Source organism: Camelina sativa, chromosome 9, assembly GCF_030686135.1.
Source record: "Camelina sativa cultivar CO46 ecotype springtype chromosome 9, ASM3068613v1".
NCBI lineage: Eukaryota > Viridiplantae > Streptophyta > Magnoliopsida > Brassicales > Brassicaceae > Camelina > Camelina sativa.
In genome coordinates, this window is record NC_141888.1 from 18,132,657 (window position 1) to 18,155,599 (window position 22,943).

Sequence of the window (22,943 nt, forward strand, 5' to 3'; positions counted from 1 at the left end):
TGCTGTGTATGTGATTGACCTACAAACTCAGAAAGTGGTGACAAAAGGACCTCGTCGTAAGAGTCTTTATATGTTGGAGAATAAGGAGTTTGTGGCATTATTTTCAAATCGACAGTGTGATGCTAGTGATATGATCTGGCACCAACGTCTAGGACATGCAAATCTTCAAGTTCTCCAACACCTCAAAAACAGCAAGGCAATATCATCTAATAAGAGCAGCACATCTCTCGTTTGTGGACCTTGCCAGATGGGAAAGAGTTGTCAATTACCGTTTTTTAGTTCTGATTTTAGTGCAAAGGAACCTATTGATCGAATTCATTGTGATCTTTGGGGACCATCTCCAGTTGTATCAGTTCAAGGGTTTAAATACTATGTTGTTTTCATTAATGCATTCTCTCGATATTCATGGTTAATTCCGTTGAAAACGAAGGCTGAGTTTTGTGATGTGTTCATAGTATTTCAAAAACAAGTTGAAAATCAATTTGGTAAGAAGATCAGGATTTTTCAGAGTGACGGAGGTGGAGAATTTATGAGCACAAGATTTTGAAAGCATTTGCAGGATCATGGTATAAAGCATCTTCTGTCCTGTCCATTCACACCACAGCAGAATGGTATTGCAGAAAGGAAGCATCAGCACCTGACAGAGCTCGGTCTCTCCATGTTGTTTCAGAGCAAGGTTCCCTTGCGTTTTTTTGGTTGAGGCTTTCTACTCTGCAAATTTTATCAATAATCTGATTCTTCGTCTGCTCTGAATCAGAAAAGTCCAGTAGAAGTGTTATCTAACAAGCAACCTGATTACTCTTTTCTACGAATCTTTGGTTCAGCTTGTTATCCATGTCTCCGATCCTATGCTCAACACAAACTGGAACCTCGATCCCTCCAGTGTGTTTTTCTTGGTTATCACCCACAATACAAGGGCTACCGATGTCTTTATCCACCTACTGGTCGTGTTTATATCTCAAGACATGTGATCTTTGATGAGGAACACTTCCCTTTCGATCACACCTACAAGCATTTAGCGACTCAGCCCAAAACAGGCTTGTTACATGCATGGCAATGATGTGTCTGCATTTTATAGGGTTTTAACTATAGTTTTTAGGATTGTTTTGAGTCTTTTCCTAGGTCCAAGTGTGCTTTTAGAGTCCTTTTAGTCTTTTGTGAGTCTTTACAGGTCCTAGGTGACTTTGGAAGGAATCTGAGCGTTTTGGGGATGAAAACATGCATCTGGAGCCAATTGGTTGAAGACTGATCGAGCTAGAAGGCAGATGAAATGAGAGCAGAAAAACGTTCCGGATCGACTGATCCTTTCGAGATCGACCATTCCCGTCCCCGACGCAACTTTTCCTTATTTGTTTTAAACCGACTTTTTAGGGATTTATTTTACTATTTAACCACGGGGCTCGACCCCTAGAGACATAACTTTTACTCTACGCCGTTTTTGAGCACTTGTAAGCTTGGGAGAAGATCTCTTATCCTTTTTAACCCTTTGGAGAAGAATTCTGAACCCTATTATCTCTTTTTGCAATTCAAACATGTTTCCTTCATATTTGATTTGTGATTGTCTCTGTTCGATGTTTGAGTAGTCTTACCGTTGGGTTTCGGGTTTCAAAGGGGGCTTTATGATTCATTGATTTAGGTTGTTAGATTTGGGATTGATCTGTTGTGTTCTTCATCTATAGTTGTTCTTACTGCTTAAACTAGATTAGCTACCTAGTTTATGATCTTAGGTTAAATTCATCGAGGCATCAAAAGTGTTGTTGAATTGCTTGAAAAGAACATAGGTGAGTAAGGTGATCCTTAGCCAACGACAGTTGAAGTTGGGGCACCTTGTGAACAAATCAAACTTGAACTTATTGCTTGCTAGGATTGTTTAGATTCAAACGACGGTTTAGGATTCATTCAATTCCTTGCATAGAAAACTAATGCTGCGACAGTAGGTTAGTTTTATATTTGAGATTTGAGTTCAAGAGCGGTTCCTAAAGCTATCCCAATCCATCACCCAATTTCGTGATCATAACCCTTGATTGATTCCCTGCGCCCAATACTTTCTCTTAAATTTACAAACTCTTATTTATTTTCTGTTTTAATTCTGTTACTTGCAAAACAAACTTCCTCTTTACTTTAGCTATACTCGGTCTATATAATTTCATAGTGTATCATTTGGTCTCTGTGGATTCGACCCTGAAGTGCTACGACGACACCACTAGATCGTGGTTGAGTGTGCTTTGGGTTATTGATTTAACTCTAGATCAATTTGGCGCCGTTGCCGGGGACCAAAACGTTGCCTTTGAAATTTTAGATTCACGTTTAGTCTAAGGTTTCTTTATTTTTAGTTACTAACGAGTTCTTGCAACTTTATTTCTTGGTTTAAGGTGTATGCATACAAGGAACAGCAAGAAAACTGATCTGCGCATACTAGGGAACAAGGAATTAGCACAGCTCGAACGCGAGAACCGGAAAGCGAAAGCACAGACCAATTCTATGGCTGACGGAGAGAACACAGGGGTTAATCCACCCAACCCTCAGCTTGGTATCATCCAACAACAGCAGAGACAGAACCAGCAAGAGCATGCTGTGCCAAACCCACCAGCGAGACCAGCCACCTTGAGGGATGAAGATGCCCAGAACAGGCTGTTTGCGAATCGATCAGCGATTCAACCTCCCACTCCTGCTAGGCAAGACTATGAGATTAAGCATAGTCTAATCAATCTGGTTCAGAACCGCGTTTTCCACGGGTTGCCATCGGAGAGCCCTCTTGATCACATTGAAGCTTTCGAAAGACTGACCAGTACGACAAGGTCCAATGGTGTACCATACGACTATCTGATGCTGACTCTGTTCCAGTTTTCCTTGGCGGATAAAGCACTTAGGTGGCTGAACCTTTTAGATGCTGGATCACTCACCACTTGGGCGCAATGTAGAGCAGCCTTCCTGAATCACTTCTACACCAAGTCACGATCAGCCAAACTGCGAAGCAAGATCACTACATTCTCGCAAGGAGGCATGGAGTCGTTCTGTGAAGCATGGGAAAGGTTCAAGGAGTATCTCCGAGACTGTCCCCATCATGGATACACCCAAGAGAATCTAATGAACATCTTCTATTGGGGAATTGAACAGAAGTACCAGATGGCTTTAGATACGTCCAGCAAGGGAGATTTCTCTACCAACACTGCAAACGAAGCCAATGCACTGATAGAAAACCTCGCAGCCAGCAACAGCAATCACGGCACAGACTATGACCGTACGGTTAGGGTAAATTCTATCGATACTGATGCCATTAAAGACCTCACAGCGAAGGTAAATCTCCTACTGAAAAGGGATCACCAAGGTGTTAACTCGTGTGAGGAACAAACTGGGGGTATGCAGACTTCGGAGCTGAGACATACCAAGAATGTGCGGAGGAGGTGAACTATATAGGAGGACAAGGAAACTTCCAAAATCGAGGTTTTAACCAAAATTTTAGGAACCACCCTAATCTGTCCTACAGGAGCAATAATGTCGAGAATCCTCAGGATCAGGTCTACCCACCGCGTCCTCAGCAGAGCAACGTTGCACAGGGCTTCCAGAACAAGGGGACAGGATTTGGAGGGTCGAATTTCCAACAAAAACCTCAAGTCAACAACTTCGCGCAAGGGTATCAACCAGTCGCACCGCAGGCAGCAGTCTCACAGGAGAGCAAACTGGAACAAATGATGCATGCTCTGATGGAGAACCAGAAGAAAAACGCTACTGACGTGACTGGCAAGATGGACAGTATGTACTTTGAGCTAAATGGGAGGATCGAGTCGTTGAATTCTCACATGAGAGTGTTGGAGAATCAGTGGCACAGTCCGCAGCAAGGGTCAAGGCGCCTCCAGGGACACTTCCAGGGAAGAACGAGGCTAATCCGAAGGAATATGTAAATGTCATCACCCTTCGAAGCGGAAAAGAGTTTCCTGAACCGCAACGGAGAGCAGGGAATGACCGATCCAATGTCGGGACCAGCCGATCCAAAATTCGAAATCAAGAAAACAACCCTGACACCGTTCTCAACAACACCCCCGAAGATGCTGCGATACATGATTCAACGATTACCGAAGAAGAGCAACCCAGCAGATCCCAACAACCCTATGCACCCAGGCTACCTTTCCCTACTCGCTGCAAGTCAAAAATTCAGGAGCGAGAATATGAGAAGCTGAAATCAGTGGTAGGAGAGCTTCAGGTTAGACTCCCTTTCATCGAAGCAGTAAGGATGGTTCCATCTCTTAAAAAGTATATGAAAGAAATTCTAACCGACAAGCTCAGTCTGGAGAAAGGAGTGATGTACCTCACACAAGAGTGTAGTTCTATGCTCCAAAATCGAATGCCTGAAAAGTGTGGGGATCCTGGACCATTTACCTTGCCTTGCACGATAGGAGACCTCAAGTTCAGCAAATGCCTCTGCGATCTAGGAGCAAGTGTGAGCCTGATGCCACTCAGCGTTGCGACGCGACTTGGGCTCTACACCTTCAAACCGACCCAAGTCACTCTTGTACTAGCTGATCGTTCCACTCGACGCCCAAAAGGAGTGCTGGAAAACCTACCAGTGCAAATTGGGAACTGCTACATTCCTACTGATTTCATAGTTCTTAAGCTTGACGAGGAATCCCAAGAACCGATCCTACTTGGAAGACCTTTCTTGGCCACGGCTGGTGCGATGATAAACGTCAAGGAAGGGAAGATTGATCTACACATGGATGATCTGATTTTGAGATTCAACTTGGAGAAAGCAGCTAAGAAACCTACGATTGACGGTCAAACCTTCTGGGTTGACACAATAGGCGAAATAGCTGATGAGATCTATGATGAAGTGTGTACAAGTGATCATCTGGCTGTAGCACTCACCAAGACGGCACCAGAGCTGGGATATCTCTCTGAGGAGACTGAGAGCTTGGCCAGAACACTCGATGCTGCAGCAATCCTAAAACATGAGGTTCTATTCATCAATCTGCAACCTGAACTGACTGATCCGGAAATTGGACTGACTGATCCGACTTCTCCTGTGGAAGCATCCGATAAAGACGACGGATTGACCATTCCGAGCGACAGATCAGCTGATCCCGAACTTTGCCCTGGGACAAAATCAAATCAGGAGGATTGGAGTGAACTCAAAGCTCCAAAGTTGGACTTAAAGCCACTCCCAGAAGGGCTAAGGTACGCGTATCTCGGACCTAATTCCACATATCCAGTTATCATTAACTCTAACCTAAACAATGTTGAAACCGCACTCTTGCTCTGCGAGTTAAGAAAATATAGGAAGGCTTTGAGCTATTCCTTAGATGACATTTCAGGTATATCACCGGAGTTGTGCTCACATCGGATTCACCTCGAAGATCCATCTAAATCTTCCATTGAACACCAAAGGAGGCTGAATCCGAACCTCAAGGAAGTGGTGAAGAAAGAGATCCTCAAACTGTTGGGAGCCAACGACAGTTGAAGTTGGGGCACCTTGTGAACAAATCAAACTTGAACTTATTGCTTGCTAGGATTGTTTAGATTCAAACGACGGTGAAGGATTCATTCAATTCCTTACATAGAAAACTAATGCTGCGACAGTAGGTTAGTTTTATATTTGAGATTTGAGTTCAAGAGCGGTTCCTAAAGTTATCCCAATCCATCACCCAATTTCGTGATCATAACCCTTGATTGATTCCCTGCGCCCAATACTTTCTCTTAAATTTACAAACTCTTATTTATTTTCTGTTTTAATTCTGTTACTTGCAAAACAAACTTCCTCTTTACTTTAGCTATACTCGGTCTATATAATTTCATAGTGTATCATTTGGTCTCTGTGGATTCGACCCTGAAGTGCTACGACGACACCACTAGATCGTGGTTGAGTGTGCTTTGGGTTATTGATTTAACTCTAGATCAGGCAACAAGCTGCAGATCCGACATCCATTCCACATTCTCTTCCAACAATTCCCTCTCAAATTGTCGAATTTCCTCAAGAGAGTACTATGAATCCTGGTGAAGCTCAACAACTGCAATCTGAGGTTGTTATTAGTGTTCCTCACACAGAGTCAGAGGTTCTTAGTGAACCACCGGTTGCTCCACTAAGTGATACATAGTCGGAGGTTATTAATGAATCACCGGTTGTTCAACCAAGTGATGCAGTTGCTTCACATCCCATGACTACACGGTCTCGGCATGGGATCCGAAAACCAAATCCTAGATATGCTCTTGTTGCGAGTAAGAAAATTCCTTCGTTGCCTCAAACTGTCGCTGAAGCTCTAGCACATCCAGGTTGGCGTCAAGCAATGTTAGAAGAACTGGAGTCTATCTATCAGAATCATACATGGACTCTAACTCCAGCAACTGCAGAAATGAACATTCTTGGCTGTTGTTGGGTATTTACTATGAAATTAAATACTGATGGATCTCTAAACAAACTAAAAGCAAGACTCGTTGCCAAGGGATTCAATCAGGAGGAAGGTGTGGACTTCAATGAGACTTACAATCCTGTTGTTAGAACATCAACTATCAGAATTGTTCTTGCAGTCGCTACTTCAAAGAACTGGAGTGTCACTCAACTTGATGTTAAGAACACTTTCCTCCTTAAAGATTTACAAGAACAAGTCTTCATGATTCAACCACCAGGTTTTGAGGATACTGCAAAGCCGAATCATGTTTGTTCTTTAAAGAAGGCTTTATACGGATTGAAACAAGCCCCACGTGCCTGGTTTGATAAGTTCAGCAGGTTTCTGATTGAGTATGGATTTTTGTGCAGTAAGGCAGATCCATCTCTCTTTGTCTATCATTACAATGGCAACACCATGGTCCTATTGTTATATGTGGATGATATACTACTAACTGGTTCTAATCCTAATCTTTTCAAGTCATTGCTTGCAGAACTCAACATACGGTTTGCAATGAAGGATTTGGGTAATCTTCACTACTTCTTGGGGATTCAAGCACAGACTTTCCCCAATGGGTTGTTTCTTAATCAAGCTAAATATGCAGAGGAAATCTTACATCACGCCAATATGTCATCATGCAATTCTTTTCATACTCCTCTGCCTATCCCCTTAGACAATGTTTTTAAGGACAAGCGATTGTTCTCTGAGCCGAGTTACTTTTGAAGCTTGGCTGGCAAACTTCAATATCTTATGATCACCCGTCCAGACATACAGTTTGCAGTAAACTTCATTTTTTAGCGTATGCATGCTCTGACAGAATCAGACTTCCACCTTCTGAAACGAATCCTGCGTTATATCAGAGGCACAACAACAATGGGCTTGCATATGGATCGGAACAGTGATCTCTCCTTGGTTGTTGATGGTGGAGACTTATCATTGGTCTCCTATAGTGACAGTGATTATGCTGGTTGCCAGGATACTCGACGTTCTACAACCGGGTTCTATGCACTACTCGGCTCAAACTTGATCTCGTGGTCTGCAAAAAGGCAACCTACTGTGTCACGATCCTCAACAGAGGCAGAGTATCGAGCTCTGACTACAGCGGCTTCCGAGTTAACCTGGATATCGTTTGTTCTCAGAGATTTAGGTGTTGTTCAGTCCAAGCCCGCAGTTCTTCGATGTGATAATCTCTCAGCAGTTCATCTCTCTGCAAATCCAGTGTTTCATAATCGCTCAAAGCATATTGAGGTTGACTATCATTACGTTCGAGAGAGAGTCACTCTTGGTCTCCTGGGAGTCCAACATGTTCCCGCAGCTCTGCAACTTGCGGATATCTTCACAAAATCTCTTCCTCGGCAAGCTTTTCAGCAGCTCCGGTACAAACTGAGTGTTGGAAGACCTCCCACCATCAGTTTGCGGGGGGATGAGAGTCCAGGTCCAATAACAAAGAGTCAAGCCCAATAATAGTTAAAAGTTCAGCCCAGCAAGTCACTTTCCCTCCTCTGCAGCAAAATGACAAAAGTACAAAACAGAGGAGAGTGATGACGAAGGTACAAGGAACACCAGCTGGAGAGAGCTATGCAGTGGTCCTATCGAGCCGTTGTGATGTTCTCTCATCAGTAGAGAGTGAGTAGATGTCATACACTTGTCACAAGATCTTTAAGCTATGGATTAGGTCTAGAATGTTCCCATTGATGTATAAATACTATCTTGATGTAAAGAAAAGACTATCAATAAGAAAAGCAAAAGTTCAATATCACAAATCTCTTATATTGTTTGTTCTCAGTTTTATGTTTACCTGTTTCTCCTCCGTTTCTCTTCTTGGTTCAACAATTCCTCAAGTTAAGAAGAAACGTAAAGGAATCTCAAGATTAGATTGCTTGGAGATGAAGCTACAAAGATTGGGGTTTAGGTTTTTTTTTTAGGGTTTGAATTGTTTAGTGGTGATTTTTAGTTTTCTGGTGTTGTAATTATTGCTATTGAGTATTCTCAAAATTATTTTGCTTGGATATGAAGGTTTAAGTCTGGATATTTGTGTTTTTTTTTTTCTTTCAATTAGGATATATAATCGTTTATTGGTGGATGAGTTATTTAGTTTTGGAGTTGTAATTATTGCTATGAGTTTGCCACTAAGTTTGGTTTTTGCGTTTCCAATTCAGAGTTTGTTTCAAAAATTCATGGAACCATATTTATTACTAGTCCCATCCACGTTGATTATAAGATAGTTTGATCAGTATAATTAGAGACCGCACGAACTTGATCCAGCCCGGTGGTCTCGAGTCTTGACTATATTTTAAGTCTAAATCGGATTATACTTATGAAAAGTGAGATTAGCTATGGTGAAAAAAACAAAGCACGTCTTTGCCTAAGTAAAACTAAAGCCTTTTATTTTTGAAATGGCAAACGAGTACATTAACTTTAAACCCTTTTACTGGTAGTAAGTTTTTGCAGTTCATGCAAATCTTGGTTGTGCCACTAATTTCGAGAATGTTATCTCATGTTTTCCCATCCCTTGTTCTACTTACTGTCGATATGTGGTCTCGACTCTTAGTACCATACTTCAAGCTTTTGACACAATTCTTTATCAGCTTCACAAGTTTCCACAATTATCTTCTTAAACTCCATATAAGCAAACATGAACATTTTACTGAAACCCTCAAACTCAATGGGTGATGAAGCAAAGCGGAAATACCGGCTTGAGATTGACAAGTCTAAGTGTTGAAAAGGAGATCCAATTATTTATTGAGAAGATGAGTTGTTGTTGTTAAGCAAGATTTGCTAAAGACCCGATGATAAGTTGTGTGATGTTGAGGTGGCCGAAGGAAAAGTGAAGAAAATCTATAGTACCATACCATCCTAATAAAGACTCAATTTGGTTCAGATCACACAAATTAAACCAGAACGCAAGAAGATTGGGGATTAACCGGTTGATCCGGGTCAAATCAGCTCATACAGGTGTTAAAAGCAAATGGGCTTAGAAAAGCCCTAACATTGCATGCCCTAAACCGACACCAAAAAGCAAGATTAAAACCACAAAACTTCGCCAGATTTTTGGATAAGGGTTTGTCAAAAAAGTGTTCTATCTCCAAAATCGATATCTTCTTCAAGATTTCTCATCTGTTGAACAACGTACAAGATCGAGATGAAGCAAGTGGGATTGACTCGCAGATGGATAGCTTCGGACGCAGCTTTCAACAAATTCTCGATCGTATTCAACGTTCTCGTTATTGCAACGCTGGTTTTTCTGAGGATGACTTGGAGAGAATCTGAGTTCATCGTATTGAATTTAACACACAATATCACAAGAAACAAACTTTCTTGGAAAACTTTTATTGCTTTAGAAAACTGACTCAAAAACTAAAGCTCTTCAAACTCTCTAATCTCTCATAAGTTGTGTCACAACCTTGACACCTCCTTATATATAGATAGATAAGTTTAACACCAAATCCTAACTCTATTTGGACTAGTTATTTAGATAACTCCTAAACAACCTAGAGCTAATCCTATTCCATAACTTGGTAGGATTAGCCTTATCTCTTAATTAACGTTTCTTGTCTTTCAAGCTTAAGCTAACAATCTCCCCCTTAAGCTTGATCTCTTCTTTAGCTGTGTCTTTAACACCAACAAGTTCTCTCATCTCCAAGAACTTGATCCTTCCCAGAGCTTTTGTGAGTATATCAGCCTTCTGCCTACTCCCAGGTACATGCTCCACCTCCACTAGTCCATTTTCAACACATTCACGGATGAAATGGTAACGACGGTGAATGTGTTTACTTCTACCGTGAAAACAGGGTTTTTAGAAAGAGCAATGGTATACTTGTTATCAATACTTATTAGCACCTTCTCATTCTTCCGTCCTGTTATCTCCCCAAGAAGTTCCTGAAGCCAAATGGCCTGCTTCGCCGCCTCTGTAGCTGCCATGAACTCCGCCTCGCAAGAAGACATCGCCACGGTTTCCTGCTTTTGTGAGCACCAAGTGATCGGACAATGGTTAAAGTAAAAAATGTGACCTGTGGTGCTCTTCCCATCGTCCTCATCAACGTTGTGGCTGCTATCACTGAAGCCAACCAAATCAGTGTCATCAAGCTGAGTACAACTGATCTCACTGTAACCAACTAACTTTGTTTTCTTCGAACGAGTATAGTTCAGGCCAAATGCAAGTGTTCCCCGCAAATATCTAAGTATCTGCTTCAGTGCTGCACCATGAGACACCTTAGGCTCACGCATATATCGAATCAACACTCCTACACAGAACGAGAGGTCTGGTCTCGTGTGTAACAGATATCTGAGACACCCGATATTCCTTCGGTACACTCTCTCTTCAACACTTTCTTCTTCTAGTGACTTAGACATTTTTAAGCCAGACTCCATAGGCGTGAGAACCGAATTGCACTCTCTCAAACATGCTTCCTCTAGTATCTTGAAAGCCTAAATTATGAACAAAAAAAGAGACAATTATATAAACAATTATGAATTGGTATTCAAAATCATAAACACAACTAAAATAAATATGAAACCAAAATTATTTGGTTTGAGCGGACAAACCCAAAATTTCCCACCATCCCACTAATTTATTTAGTTTTCCCGGTTCAAGTAAAATTATTTGGAATAAGGGTAGTGGGTTAAGTTAACCTAGAGTCTTTTCCTTCCTCGACATAGGGCTTGTTCGTTTGGTTGACGCTGGCGGCTGCGGCAGCGGCAGCGGCAGCGGCTGCGTTTATGTTTTTAACCGCTGAATTGAAACAACATTTAAAAATATTAGACGCAAGTCGCAGCGTTTGCCGCAGCGTCATGACGCAGATACCTGCGGCAAGCAAACGAACAACCATACCTGCGTCTGCCGCAGCCGCAGGTACCTGCGGCAGCCAAACGAACAAGCCCATAACCACACCAACACTTAGAAAAAAAAACCTAAACTCCGTCTATGCAGCTATGCCGCCTACACACTCAGATCTCTTCCTCTTCCTCTTCGATCTAGCTCTGATCTCTTCCTCCTTGACTCACCATGCGTTTCCCCGGCCGACACCCTGATCACCATCACGCTTAACCCTCTGATTCTAATCCAACAGGTACTCGTTCTGTCTTTTCGTTTCTCTTCTCCTTCTCGCGATTTACTGAGTTGAGATTAAGATTCATTCTTCGTTTCCACTGCTTCTCCCTTAGGTCATACAGATTGAAAGTGTTAAACCCAAACCACAACCGCCCTTCTTTCTCCGCCTCTGTTTTCTCTCCGTCTCTTAGATTCACAAGCTTTAGACAACCAAAGATTCTCATCGCCATTTGTTTTGTCGTTAAAGAACAGAAACAGATCTGATGCCACAAGACCACCAGAGAGACTTGGCGGAAGAAGCATAGCAAGCAACGGGAGATCGTCGACAAACGAAATCTGGTTGCGGCGGCTGAGAGCTCAGTTGGGTGATTAGGGTTTTTTTTGTTAATTTTTTTCGCATCCGGTTTAACCGAGATTCTGGCCCGGTTCAATTTTGTAACACTTATTCAATTCCCGGTTTGGGTGGGTTGTTAATATCAATATTTTAATTTAAAGAAAAACTGTCACAAAATAACATAAATACTGTATTATAATTTGTATAAATACTGTATAAATATAATAATGTATAAATACTTAAATGCAACTATAGTTGGTAATTAGTCGGCAATTAGTCACTAAATTTGGTGCTATGTTATGACTATTTTGCGTCGTCGTAAACTAGTCGTAGTGTAGTTGCAAAATTTAGTGACTACATTACGACTAAATTTGCGACTATGTAAAATAGTCGTAATGTAGTCGCTATTTGGCGACTAATCTTACGACTATTTATTTTAGCGACTCTCGATTTACGACTACTGATTTTAGTCGCAATTTAGTCGTAACACACCATTTAGCGACTAAATAGTGACTAATAGTGACTAATAGTGATCTTTTCTCGCACTTTATGACAATCTACCTCGATATGTTTGGTTCTTTCATGCAAGACCGAGTTGGTTGCTATGTGTATTGCCGCCTTATTGTCACAATGCATGGTGATTGGTTGCTCAGACTCCACTCCGAGATCTTTGAGGAGACCTTTGAGTCATGTGAGCTCGTTGGTGAGCTTCTTCATTGCCCGATATTCCGACTTGGCACTTGATTGAGATAGAACCTTTTGTTTCTTCGACTTCCAGGTTACTAGGTTTCCTCCAATGAACGTGCAATACCCTGTTGTGGATCTCCTGTCAATTGTATCACCCGCATAGTCCGCGTCACAGTAGCTGACAAGTTCCGTATTGTTGTTCTTTCCCATCCAAATGCTGCGCCCTGGACTACTCTTGAGATAACATAGAATCCTTTCATGTGTTTGCCAATCAAAGTTCATTGGAGCCTTCATGTGTTGACTGACTTGGTTTATTGCATAGCATATGTCCGGCCTCGTGATCGTGAGATAGATAAGCTTGCCCACCAGCCTACGGTAGCGTCCTACATCTGCATAAGGCTCGTGCAACTTGTTACCGGAGCGCCGGGTGTTGGCTTCTCCCCCTTTCGCTTGACATGATATCCTTCCTCAAGGGGCGTCGACACCGGTTGAGCTCCCATCTTACCTGTCTCATGTAAAAGGTCAAGTGTGTATTTCCGTTGAGATAGAAACAACCCCTCCGGAGAGCGAGAGATTTCTATCCCAAGGAAGTATTTAAGTTCCCCCAAATCTTTAATATCAAAAGTAGAGTTGAGGAGAGCCTTAGTGGCACAAATACCATCCTTATCATCACCAGTAATAATGATGTCATTGACATATATAAGGACGACGACCCGGCCACCGGTGGTGCGAAGGGTGACCAGCATGTGATCAGCCTCATAACGCTTGAAACCATTGGTGCGAAGTGTAAAACTGAGCTTGTGGTACCAAGCCCGCGGAGATTTCTTAAGGCCGTAGATCGCCTTATGGACCCGGAGAACTCTACCCGGAGCAACAATGTGTTCTAAACCCGGTGGAGGGTGCATGTAGACTTCCTCTGATGTGATCACGGGTTCGACCCCCTGATCAAGACGCCCGAGACGTCCCGGACGGCTCCGAGACGCATGACCGAGAAGCATCGGACATAGACAGAACGCCTATCTCGAACGCGGCCAAGGCACCGGCGACCCTCCCAGGAGCCTCAACGCGACCAAGGGAGCTCCAACAAGGCGACCAAAGAAGAATCAACTTGGAGGAACAAGACAAAGTTACCTCTTGAGTATTTCAAGGCCGAGCTTCAACCTACGCACAAAGGACCCAAGTTTAGCATCACCACTTTGGCACATTGAGCCGCGACCAGCTTTGGGAAGCTTGAATTGAGTGTCTTCACCATCACGCTAGTGTGAAGACATCCCTAAGCCATTAGAAGGAGCTGTACTCTTTTTCCTACTTTGGGTTTGTCCCAATGGGTTTACCAAAGAGGTTTTAACGAGGCAGCAAACTCTAGTGCATCTCCACTTCGATCCCACTTGGCTCATGACTTGGAAACACTTATTGACATGCTTGGGAGCCAAGGAAGTGAAGATCCTATCCACGTTCAGCCAATGACGTGGCCACCCTATCCCCTTCCCTTCCTTATTTTTGAATTTCTTCTAGATCCCTCTATGACCGTTAGATTGGTCTTTGTTTTACTTTAATTTTGCTTTTTGCTTTTGGCCATGTGTATGGTTTAGATCATGGCCACGTCCCTAGGGTTTTTAGAGTCTCCTTATGTAAGCCTCACTATATAAAGGTATCAACACTCATTGTAAAAATCAGACTTGAAAGAAATAGAAATTTTCACAAAGAGAGATTCTTTGTTCTTGTCTCACCTCTCTCCTTAGCCTAAGTCCGGGACTTGGCTCTTGAGAAACCCTAAGAGATTCACAAACCGGGTTTGTAATCTCTTAGTTGACCGTATCAAGAGGAGAGCCAACCCTCTTGTGTCGTCGCAACAAACCACCTCTATTCCATCGCCCATCTCTTTCGTCCCACCGTCCCAACCTCGAGTTCTCTCTCCGCCAGCTCTCGAGTCTATCATCGATTCCACTTCGCCAGCCTCAAGTTCTTTACCATCAGTCCTCGAGACTTCCCAGTACCATCTCGCGTCGTTTCCACCTCCGTTTCCCACCGAGTCCTGCCATTAGCCGTATCCGTTCAGCCGCGTCCGTACGTTCCGAGAAGGCTTCACGACCGCTTTCACAAACCGTTCGTTGGAACCTCCTCAACTCTCGTTTCTGTCGTTTGAATCCTCTCTGGATTCGAACCCTTGAAGCTTGGCCGAAGAAAGTCCCACCGATTCTGACTTGACCAAAGACACACTCCTCCATCGATCCATAGCCGCGTCCGCGGGTCACATCAGTTGGTATCAGAGCTCTAAAAGCTCCTGACTTCAAAGGTTGTGTCTTTCTAACCCACAAACTCATCTCTTTGGTCAAAGTTTGGATCTTGAGCTTTGTGTTAGCCTTGCTAGCTTTTTATTGTCTCGCTTGTGTAGTTTGTTCTTTTGGTTTAAATTGGTGTTGAGTTGTGTTGTTAGTTTCGTTTTTGTCTTTGTTTTAGGATGTTAGTTTTGTCTTGTGTTCTAGATTGTTAGATTCCATCTCGTTTTTAGTTTCTTGTTCGTTCTTGTAGCTCTTGTGTTCTTGCTGTTCTTGTTTTTATTCTTGAGTGTTCTTAGTTGTTCTTTTTCTTCTTGTTTTGTTCTTGAGTGTTCTTAGTTGCCTTGTCTAGATCTTTTAAAGGCTGTGTTGCTTTTTGTTTTGTTGTTTTAGGGTGCTAGATTCGTTTGTGCTTTGCTTTAGTTGTGTTTTGGTGTTTTTAACCTTGTCGCTTGGTAAATATAAAGGTGAAAGACATTTGGTTTCTACCACTTGCTTTTTCCTCTTTAAATTCTAGCCAAGTCTTTTGAAATTCAAAAGTTGGTCAAATCCGCGTTTGAATCCTTGTGTGGCCTAGGATTAGTTTCTTTTTGTATGGTGAGAGCTTAGCCACCTCTAAAGTGCTATTGGTCAAGACCACAAAAATGTGGACGTGGATAGCTCCCTATGCACCTTGTGGTCCATGGGTGAGTTGTCACCTTGGCTTTTAGTAACTTACTTTTGCTTTTTCTTTTGGCTTTAGTAGATAACTTTGTTTGTCTTGCATAATATTCCTTTCGTTTGCATCATCTTGTTAGTTTGTTCCATTTCGTCATTTGGTTTAATTTGTTGCATTTGTGGCATTGTTCTTCAATTATCTAGGTTGGTAGCTTGTATTTGCATCTTTGTTCATCCTTGTTTGCATCTAGATCGAATTTTGCTAGAGTTTTGTTTAGGATTTGTGTTTTTCCTTTAGTCATAAAGCATTTCTTGTCTTTTTGTGCTTTTTCTTTTCCTTTTTGCTTTCTCTTTTGCTTTTGTTTGGTCTTAGGTTTGAGGTTTCGTGAGCTGTCCTCAATCATTGCTTGGTGAGATAAATATCTCCTTGTGGTCCATTTGAATTTAAAGATACTCACGAATATTCTTTTGTTTTGACGAGGTACACAACTTGCTCGGCCAGCACATCACGTACGGACCAAGACGCGTCAACAACCGAGGATCAACCTTCGGTCGTGTAGCCGCGACAGCAAATCTTCAACCAACCACCATTGGTCGTTCGTCCTACTGCCGTGCCACTGTACCACCGACGACTTCCGACAGCCGTCCATCAAACGCACCTCGTTCCAAAGCCGTTTCCAAAACCGCGAACAATATGCCACACTTGATCGTACACTGATCAAGCATGGAGTTTGATGGAGACGAATCTGATATGGAATCGTGGTGTGATGAAGAACTTGGCCTGGAACCGGAGCAAGAGGCCACCGGCGAAGAATATTGGTCCGAAGAGGACTATGGCGAGGAGTTAGATCAAGGAGAGCTCGAACGTGGATCGCCAGCCTGTTATTGGCCGTACTTATCACGAGCTACCCGCGTTGAAGAACCAAGGGCGAGCCTATATGAAGACTTCGATAGTGATGACTGGGTTGCATACACTAAGAAGCCGAGGCACCGATCCGTAAGAAGAAAGAAGCCTATTCCCAAGCCACCCAGCACAGTAGACGCACTGATCTCACTCCAACACACGCTTCGCGACCTCAACGATAGACTCGACCGGATTGAATCAACGACAATTGGTCAACGGGTCGAGAGAAGCTCGAGTGATCACCGAGGACATAACCAAGACATCCCTACCTGGTCTCCAAGTGCCCCCACGCGAAAACAGACTCCACGGCGCCAGCACTATGAACCACTGCCTACACCGGTTCCGCGATCACGGCACCATTCGGCCTATGTTGAGCAGCCAAGCAGAACGTATGCGCGCTCAACTCAACTCCGAGCATTAGTTCCTATGCCGTCCCCGCGAATAAGCCGTAACTCGGCCCCTGCCGAGAGGTCAAGTACTTATGCGCCCCTAGTGCAGTTCCGCGAGCCGCTAGCACGATACAAGGAACCATTCCAGGAAGTGGTCAGCGCCGCGAGCTTACCAAGTCAAAGGAGTTTTGTGCCGCCAGTTCAGCACCGTGACCTGCCCACGCTGCACAAGGAACCGGTCCAATGAAGAGTTAGCGCCGAGGATAGAACAAGCCCGGAAATGTCAAGAACGGGTCTTAGGCCGTGCACCAAGCTAGCTGAGGACGTCTCCTCGACGAAGCAATCTGAGCATGAGACGGATAATAAGGAGCACGCCTATGGGGCAGGTGGGTTCGTAAAGGCGCCAGCCGAACCTCCTGACCGTGAAACTTACACATTCGGAGGAGCTAGTATTGATCATCACGCAGGCCAAGGCCAAGTCGTTACCGTCACCGACCAAGACCGACTTGACTTTCGGCCACCACCCTCAGAGCAGAACGTGTTGCAAGAGTCTCCTTTTAGAATGCGTAACGAAGCTTTAGGCGAGGTCAAAGAGGAGTCAGGCCGTGTGTGTAACGCCATAACCGACGATTGCTTGATAATGGAGAGTTTCAAGCAAGCTGAGCCACCGAAGATGGCCACTGAAAGGTCTGTCCATCCAGTGATATTATTGACTACTACAAGTAGTACGCTCCAGCTGGGAGTCGCCAAGACCGAGCCATCTCTCTCCACTTTTAGCGCCAAGACCTTTACCGCACAAGGTCATATGGCGATGCATTTGATCAACTTTGGTGCGGACCAAAACTATGTGTGGCATCCTGGAGAGCGTCTACAACCTACCGCGGCCTACGAAGGGATCAAAACACCATTCACCGCTAGCCTTATCAGGGGAGTCCTATCCTTTACCCTTAAGGTTCTACTATTTTCCTTTGATCCCGGTAATAAGCCGCGAATGAACTTGTGATGCTACTGATTTGGGCCTACTTATGTTGAATCAGGTGAAAAGCAAAGTTTTGAGGTCAAAACTTCTAGAAGAGGGAGGGAATGATGTGATCACGGGTTCGACCCCCTGATCAAGACGCCCGAGACGTCCCGGACGGCTTTGAGACGCATGACCGAGAAGCATCGGACATGGACAGAACGCCTATCTCGAACGCGGCCATGGCACCGGCGACCCTCCCAGGAGCCTCAACGCGACCAAGGGAGCTCCAACAAGGCGACCAAAGAAGAATCAACTTGGAGGAACAAGACAAAGTCACCTCTTGAGTATTTCAAGGCCGAGCTTCAACCTACGCACAAAGGACCCAAGTTTAGCATCACCACTTAGGCACATTGAGCCGCGACCAGCTTTGGGAAGCTTGAATTGAGTGTCTTCACCATCACGCTAGTGTGAAGACATCCCTAAGCCATTAGAAGGAGCTGTACTCTTTTTCCTACTTTGGGTTTGTCCCAATGGGTTTACCAAAGAGGTTTTAACGAGGCAGCAAACTCTAGTGCATCTCCACTTCGATCCCACTTGGCTCATGACTTGGAAACACTTATTGACATGCTTGGGAGCCAAGGAAGTGAAGATCCTATCCACGTTCAGCCAATGACGTGGCCACCCTATCCCCTTCCCTTCCTTATTTTTGAATTTCTTCTAGATCCCTCTATGACCGTTAGATTGGTCTTTGTTTTACTTTAATTTTGCTTTTTGCTTTTGGCCATGTGTATGGTTTAGATCATGGCCACGTCCCTAGAGTTTTTAGAGTCTCCTTATGTAAGCCTCACTATATAAAGGCATCAACCCTCATTGTAAAAATCAGACTTGAAAGAAATAGAAATTTTCACAAAGAGAGATTCTTTGTTCTTGTCTCACCTCTCTCCTTAGCCTAAGTCCGGGACTTGGCTCTTGAGAAACCCTAAGAGATTCACAAACCGGGTTTGTAATCTCTTAGTTGACCGTATCAAGAGGAGAGCCAACCCTCTTGTGTCGTCGCAACAAACCACCTCTATTCCATCGCCCATCTCTTTCGTCCCACCGTCCCAACCTCGAGTTCTCTTCCGCCAGCTCTCGAGTCTATCATCGATTCCACTTCGCCAGCCTCGAGTTCTTTACCATCAGTCCTCGAGACTTCCCAGTACCATCTCGCATCATTTCCACCTCCGTTTCCCACCGAGTCCTGCCATTAGCCGTATCCGTTCAGCCGCGTCCGTACGTTCCGAGAAGGCTTCACGACCGCTTTCACAAACCGTTCGTTGGAACCTCCTCAACTCTCGTTTCTGTCGTTTGAATCCTCTCTGGATTCGAACCCTTGAAGCTTGGCCGAAGAAAGTCCCACCGATTCTGACTTGACCGAAGACACACTCCTCCATCGATCCATAGCCGCGTCCGCGGGTCACATCATCCTCGGTCAGCTTCCCCTGAAGGAAGACGTTCTTGACGTCCATTTGACATAGCTCCCAAGAAAGATTAGTGGCCAAGGACAAGACTACACAGACTGTGTGAAGCTTGGCCACTGGAGCAAAGGTGTCCGTATAGTCGAGTCCATAGGTTTGAGTAAAGCCGCGTGCCACCAAGCGAGCTTTGTAACGCTCAACTTCTCCTGTGCTAAGATATTTAATAGTGAAAACCCACTTGGAGCTCACACCCTTCTTGCCTTTAGGGAGATCAGCCTCGTCCCACGTCCGACTCCGTATCATAGCCTTTGTTTCATCGTCCACCGCATCAAGCCATTCCTTATGTTCCTTAGCTTCCTCATAGGTTTGAGGAACAAAGTGCTCATCGAGCTTACCGAGGAAGGCAGCATGATCCGAGGAGATAAGGTCAAGCGAACACACGGCCTGAATCGGGTGAGCAACCGCCTGATTGTTGTAGTATACCCTCTTATCTTTCCATGTAGACGGATGAGACCTAATACGGGTGCTTCACCTGGGTAATAGTTGAGTAGTAGGCTGGTCTAATTGATCAGGAGAGTCTTCCCTATCCCCGCTACTTGTTAAGTCGTCTTGTGGAGCGGTTGTAGGTTCTATAGGAGCTACCGGTGATGTTTGTACTATGGGCGCAGGAACTTGAGCCGAAGGTGAACTTTCAGTCGGTTCTTCATCGGGTTGATTTGGTGAAGATGGTGAGGGGTCGACCCGTGTAGTATCCTGCTCGCCAAGAGAATTCGGCTTGGTGATTCCCAAATGGTCAAGGAGGAACCTTAAGTTGGCTGCACGGTCAGAGTGGGGCTGAGATAAGTCTTTTAAACCGTCCCAATCTTTCTTGTCGTAATAACCTTGTTGTTCAAGGAACTTCACATCTCTTGAGACCAGTGTACGGCCGGTGATTGGATCATAGCATTTGTACCCCTTTTGACTTGTTGAGTAGCCGATGAACATGCTTCTAGTGCTTTTGGCCTCAAGTTTATTCCTTTGCTCTCCCGGTACTAGAACAAAACAAACACACCCAAACACACGTAAGTGATCAAGAGAAGGTTTAATTTTGTTTAGTACCTCATAAGGTGATATGTCATTCAAGACTTTTGTTGGTGTTCGATTGATCAAGTAACACGCCGTCATGACCGCATCTCCCCAAAACCTCTTAGGCACATTCGAATGAAACATCATCGATCGAGCCACCTCCATTAAATGCCGATTTTTCCTTTCGGCCACTCCATTTTGTTGGGGTGTGTATGGGCAACTAGTTTGTTGAAGGATTCCATGCTTAGCTAGGTGCTCTTTAAGTTTGTGGCTTGTATATTCACCTCCATTATCCGATCTTAGTACCTTTATTTTAGCATTGAATTGATTAGTAACATAATTCTGAAAATTCACAAAGGCATCATATACTCTATCTTTAGAGGGTAACAAAGTAAGCCAAGTATATTTGGATTTCTCATCAATAAAAGTCACAAAATACTTGTTATTATCCCTAGATAGGCAAGGAGATGTCCACACATCAGAATGAACTAAATCAAAACAATGTTCATAAATAATACTTGATTTAGGGAAAATATACTTGCAATGTTTACCAAGGATACAAGACTCACAAGTCGAGTTATCAAAAGAGATATTAGGCAACATTAATTCAAATGCACGAGAGTGAGGGTGGCCTAATCTAGCATGCCAAACATCACTTAAACTACTATTGAGACTTGAAATAAAAGAAAACGATTTAGAAGGACTTGAAGTTTTCTCTAGGACATAGAGATCTCCTCTAGCATCTCCTTCTCCGAGGACCTTTCCACTTTCAATATCCTGAAAATGCACACTGTTAGGCCCAAAAATAGCATAACAATTCAAATCTGTAGTCGCTTTCTTCACCGATAATAGATTAGAGGTAAAGGAAGGCATAAAGAAGGCTTTAGAGCTCTTATCAAATAGTTTTAGTTCTCCTATCCCTTTAACCTGTACTGGGTCCCCATTAGCAATAATAACATTACCTAGAGCCGGTTTTATGTTGTGTATGAGACTAGGGTTACTAATCATATGGTGAGAAGCACCCGAGTCAACAACAAGTGATGTACTAGGTTTTGAAGCAAAGAAAGTGGTACCGGAGTCCTTTAGTGCGGCCCGACTTGATGAGGGCCTCTAGGTCTGACTTTCTCACCAGGTCTCCAAGGGAAGCCGCCATGGCCGTGGCTGCTGTGTCTCCTTGGTTCGCTGCTCCGGTGCCTTGGCCGCTTGGTCCTCCTAGTAATAGGTTAACCTTGAACTTCGCCGGCTTGAGATGTGGGTGAAGAATCCAGCATTTGTCCCTCAAATGGCCCCTTTTCATACAATGGTCGCACACCATTGTTTTCCGGTCCTCATGCTTGTACACTCCCTTGTTAGTCGTAGCCAAGTCCTCCTTTCCGCTAAACAAGCCTAGCGACCCTTGCTCCTTTTGAACTTGGGAACATACATCCTCAAGGGTCGGAAGCTTATCACCATGGAGAATGTGCTTGATAAGATCGTTGAACGCTGGATTCAGAGTGAGAAGAAGACCAAAGACCTTATCTTGTTCCTTTCTTTCATTGAGGATGGCCGGATCAATTGTGCTTGGCCGGAGCATCTCTAGTTCGGCCCAAAGAGACCTAAACTTGCCGAAGTGGTTTGTGAACTCCAAGTCTTCTTGGTGAAGACAGTTGATAGCCTTCTTGACTTCAAACACCCTGGTCAAGTTAGTCATGTTCCCATACACGTTCGCGAGTGTCTCCCATAGCTCCTTGGCCGTTTCGCAGTAAGAGTAGGCTTCAAGGATTGGTGCATCAAGCAAACTGGAGAATGGCAAGCACGGTCTGATCCTCTTGGAACCATTTGATTTCTTTCTCGAGTTCAGCCTCCTTGTCTTCTTCCTTTTCTTCTTTACCGTCGTTCTTGGTGGCTTTCTTGGGAAGCTGGTCCGTTTCAACATGGATCCATAGTCCGCGGCCACTCAACGCGGTCTTTGTGGTCCTTTTCCACAACAAATAGTTGGCCCCCTTTAAGACCACCGGAGTAAAAATCGGTTTGGTAGTGTCCATGAGCAATATTTGAGAGAAAAGAGCTAAGAATGTCGAGTAGCGAGTATAGAACAAGAGTATACCAAGAATGGAGAGAAAGATCAAAGAGAATAGAGTATAAGGAAGTGTAAGAGTATGTTTAGAGAATCAAAGATCGAAAAACCGCTCTGATACCATGTTGGGATTTAAGTGAAAGAGAGTGATGAAGAAAAGAGAAATGAGAAATAGAGAGAAGTCGGCAATGGGAATAAGAAAAGATATGATTCCATAAGTGTATATTTTACAACATGTGACTACAAGTTTAAATAGGAGGCCAACTAGGGCGACCTCCTTACCAAAATAGAAACAAATGAAAGAGACATTAAGAGAGAGAGGGAGAAGCGTTCCCAAGCTTGATAGTGACGTCTCCTAAGTCAACTTGCCCACACGTGATTGGTTCTCTCTTCTTCCTAACGGCTCTAATAGAAGCTTCTCGATCACATGATGGGCTTTGATGGACTTCGTTACTTCTCCTCTCCTTGTGTCCCTAAGAGGCTCGGCCTTATCACAAGATTGTACGGACGTCCGTACCGTACGGCCAAGCCTAGAATGGTTCATGGTCAATAAGAAATACCCATTTTGTTATATATATAGTTTTTTAAAATTATTACTTTAAATAATAATTAATATCGATATTTTATGAAACAACTTAAAAACAAAAAATAAAACTCAAAATATCGACAACTCCTCAAAGTTTCCTCAAGTATTTCTCATATTTATATGATGTAAAAAGAAAATGTA

General features: G+C 43.7%; 2 protein-coding genes and 1 non-coding gene across 3 annotated transcripts; 1 reads left to right on the forward strand and 2 right to left on the reverse strand.

The window, feature by feature from the left end:
• Window positions 1-2,964: 2,964 nt before the first annotated feature.
• On the reverse strand, window positions 2,965-3,071 carry LOC147938251 (small nucleolar RNA R71). The gene has a single exon (XR_015567632.1). It is a non-coding gene; the product is annotated as a small nucleolar RNA R71 (small nucleolar RNA).
• Window positions 3,072-14,123: 11,052 nt separating this feature from the next.
• On the forward strand, window positions 14,124-18,551 carry LOC147938252 (uncharacterized). Its single transcript, XM_087464233.1, has 2 exons — window positions 14,124-17,629; window positions 17,715-18,551. The coding sequence occupies exons 1-2, from the start codon at window positions 16,958-16,960 to the stop codon at window positions 17,787-17,789; spliced, it is 747 nt and encodes a 248-aa protein (XP_087320359.1). The 5' UTR covers window positions 14,124-16,957; the 3' UTR covers window positions 17,790-18,551.
• A 298-nt stretch (window positions 18,552-18,849) lies between these two features.
• On the reverse strand, window positions 18,850-22,184 carry LOC147938253 (uncharacterized). Its single transcript, XM_087465546.1, has 5 exons — window positions 22,031-22,184; window positions 21,290-21,642; window positions 20,865-21,087; window positions 19,692-20,126; window positions 18,850-19,586 (listed from the first exon to the last, which is right to left on the reverse strand). The coding sequence occupies exons 1-5, from the start codon at window positions 22,182-22,184 to the stop codon at window positions 18,850-18,852; spliced, it is 1,902 nt and encodes a 633-aa protein (XP_087321672.1).
• Window positions 22,185-22,943: the final 759 nt, after the last annotated feature.

Excerpts from the sequence above, each read along its gene's own strand:
- LOC147938253 (XM_087465546.1), bottom strand. The coding sequence starts at position 22,184 with ATGGACACTACCAAACCGATTTTTACTCCGGTGGTCTTAAAGGGGGCC. Across the intron at positions 21,088-21,289 it reads CGGCTTCCCTTGGAGACCTG|GTTAAAGGGATAGGAGAACT; the intron begins GTGAGAAAGTCA and ends GACCCAGTACAG. Across the intron at positions 20,127-20,864 it reads TGTCCTAGAGAAAACTTCAA|TACCGGGAGAGCAAAGGAAT; the intron begins GTCCTTCTAAAT and ends GTTTTGTTCTAG.
- LOC147938252 (XM_087464233.1), top strand. The coding sequence starts at position 16,958 with ATGTCAAGAACGGGTCTTAGGCCGTGCACCAAGCTAGCTGAGGACGTC. Across the intron at positions 17,630-17,714 it reads TCCTATCCTTTACCCTTAAG|GTGAAAAGCAAAGTTTTGAG; the intron begins GTTCTACTATTT and ends ATGTTGAATCAG.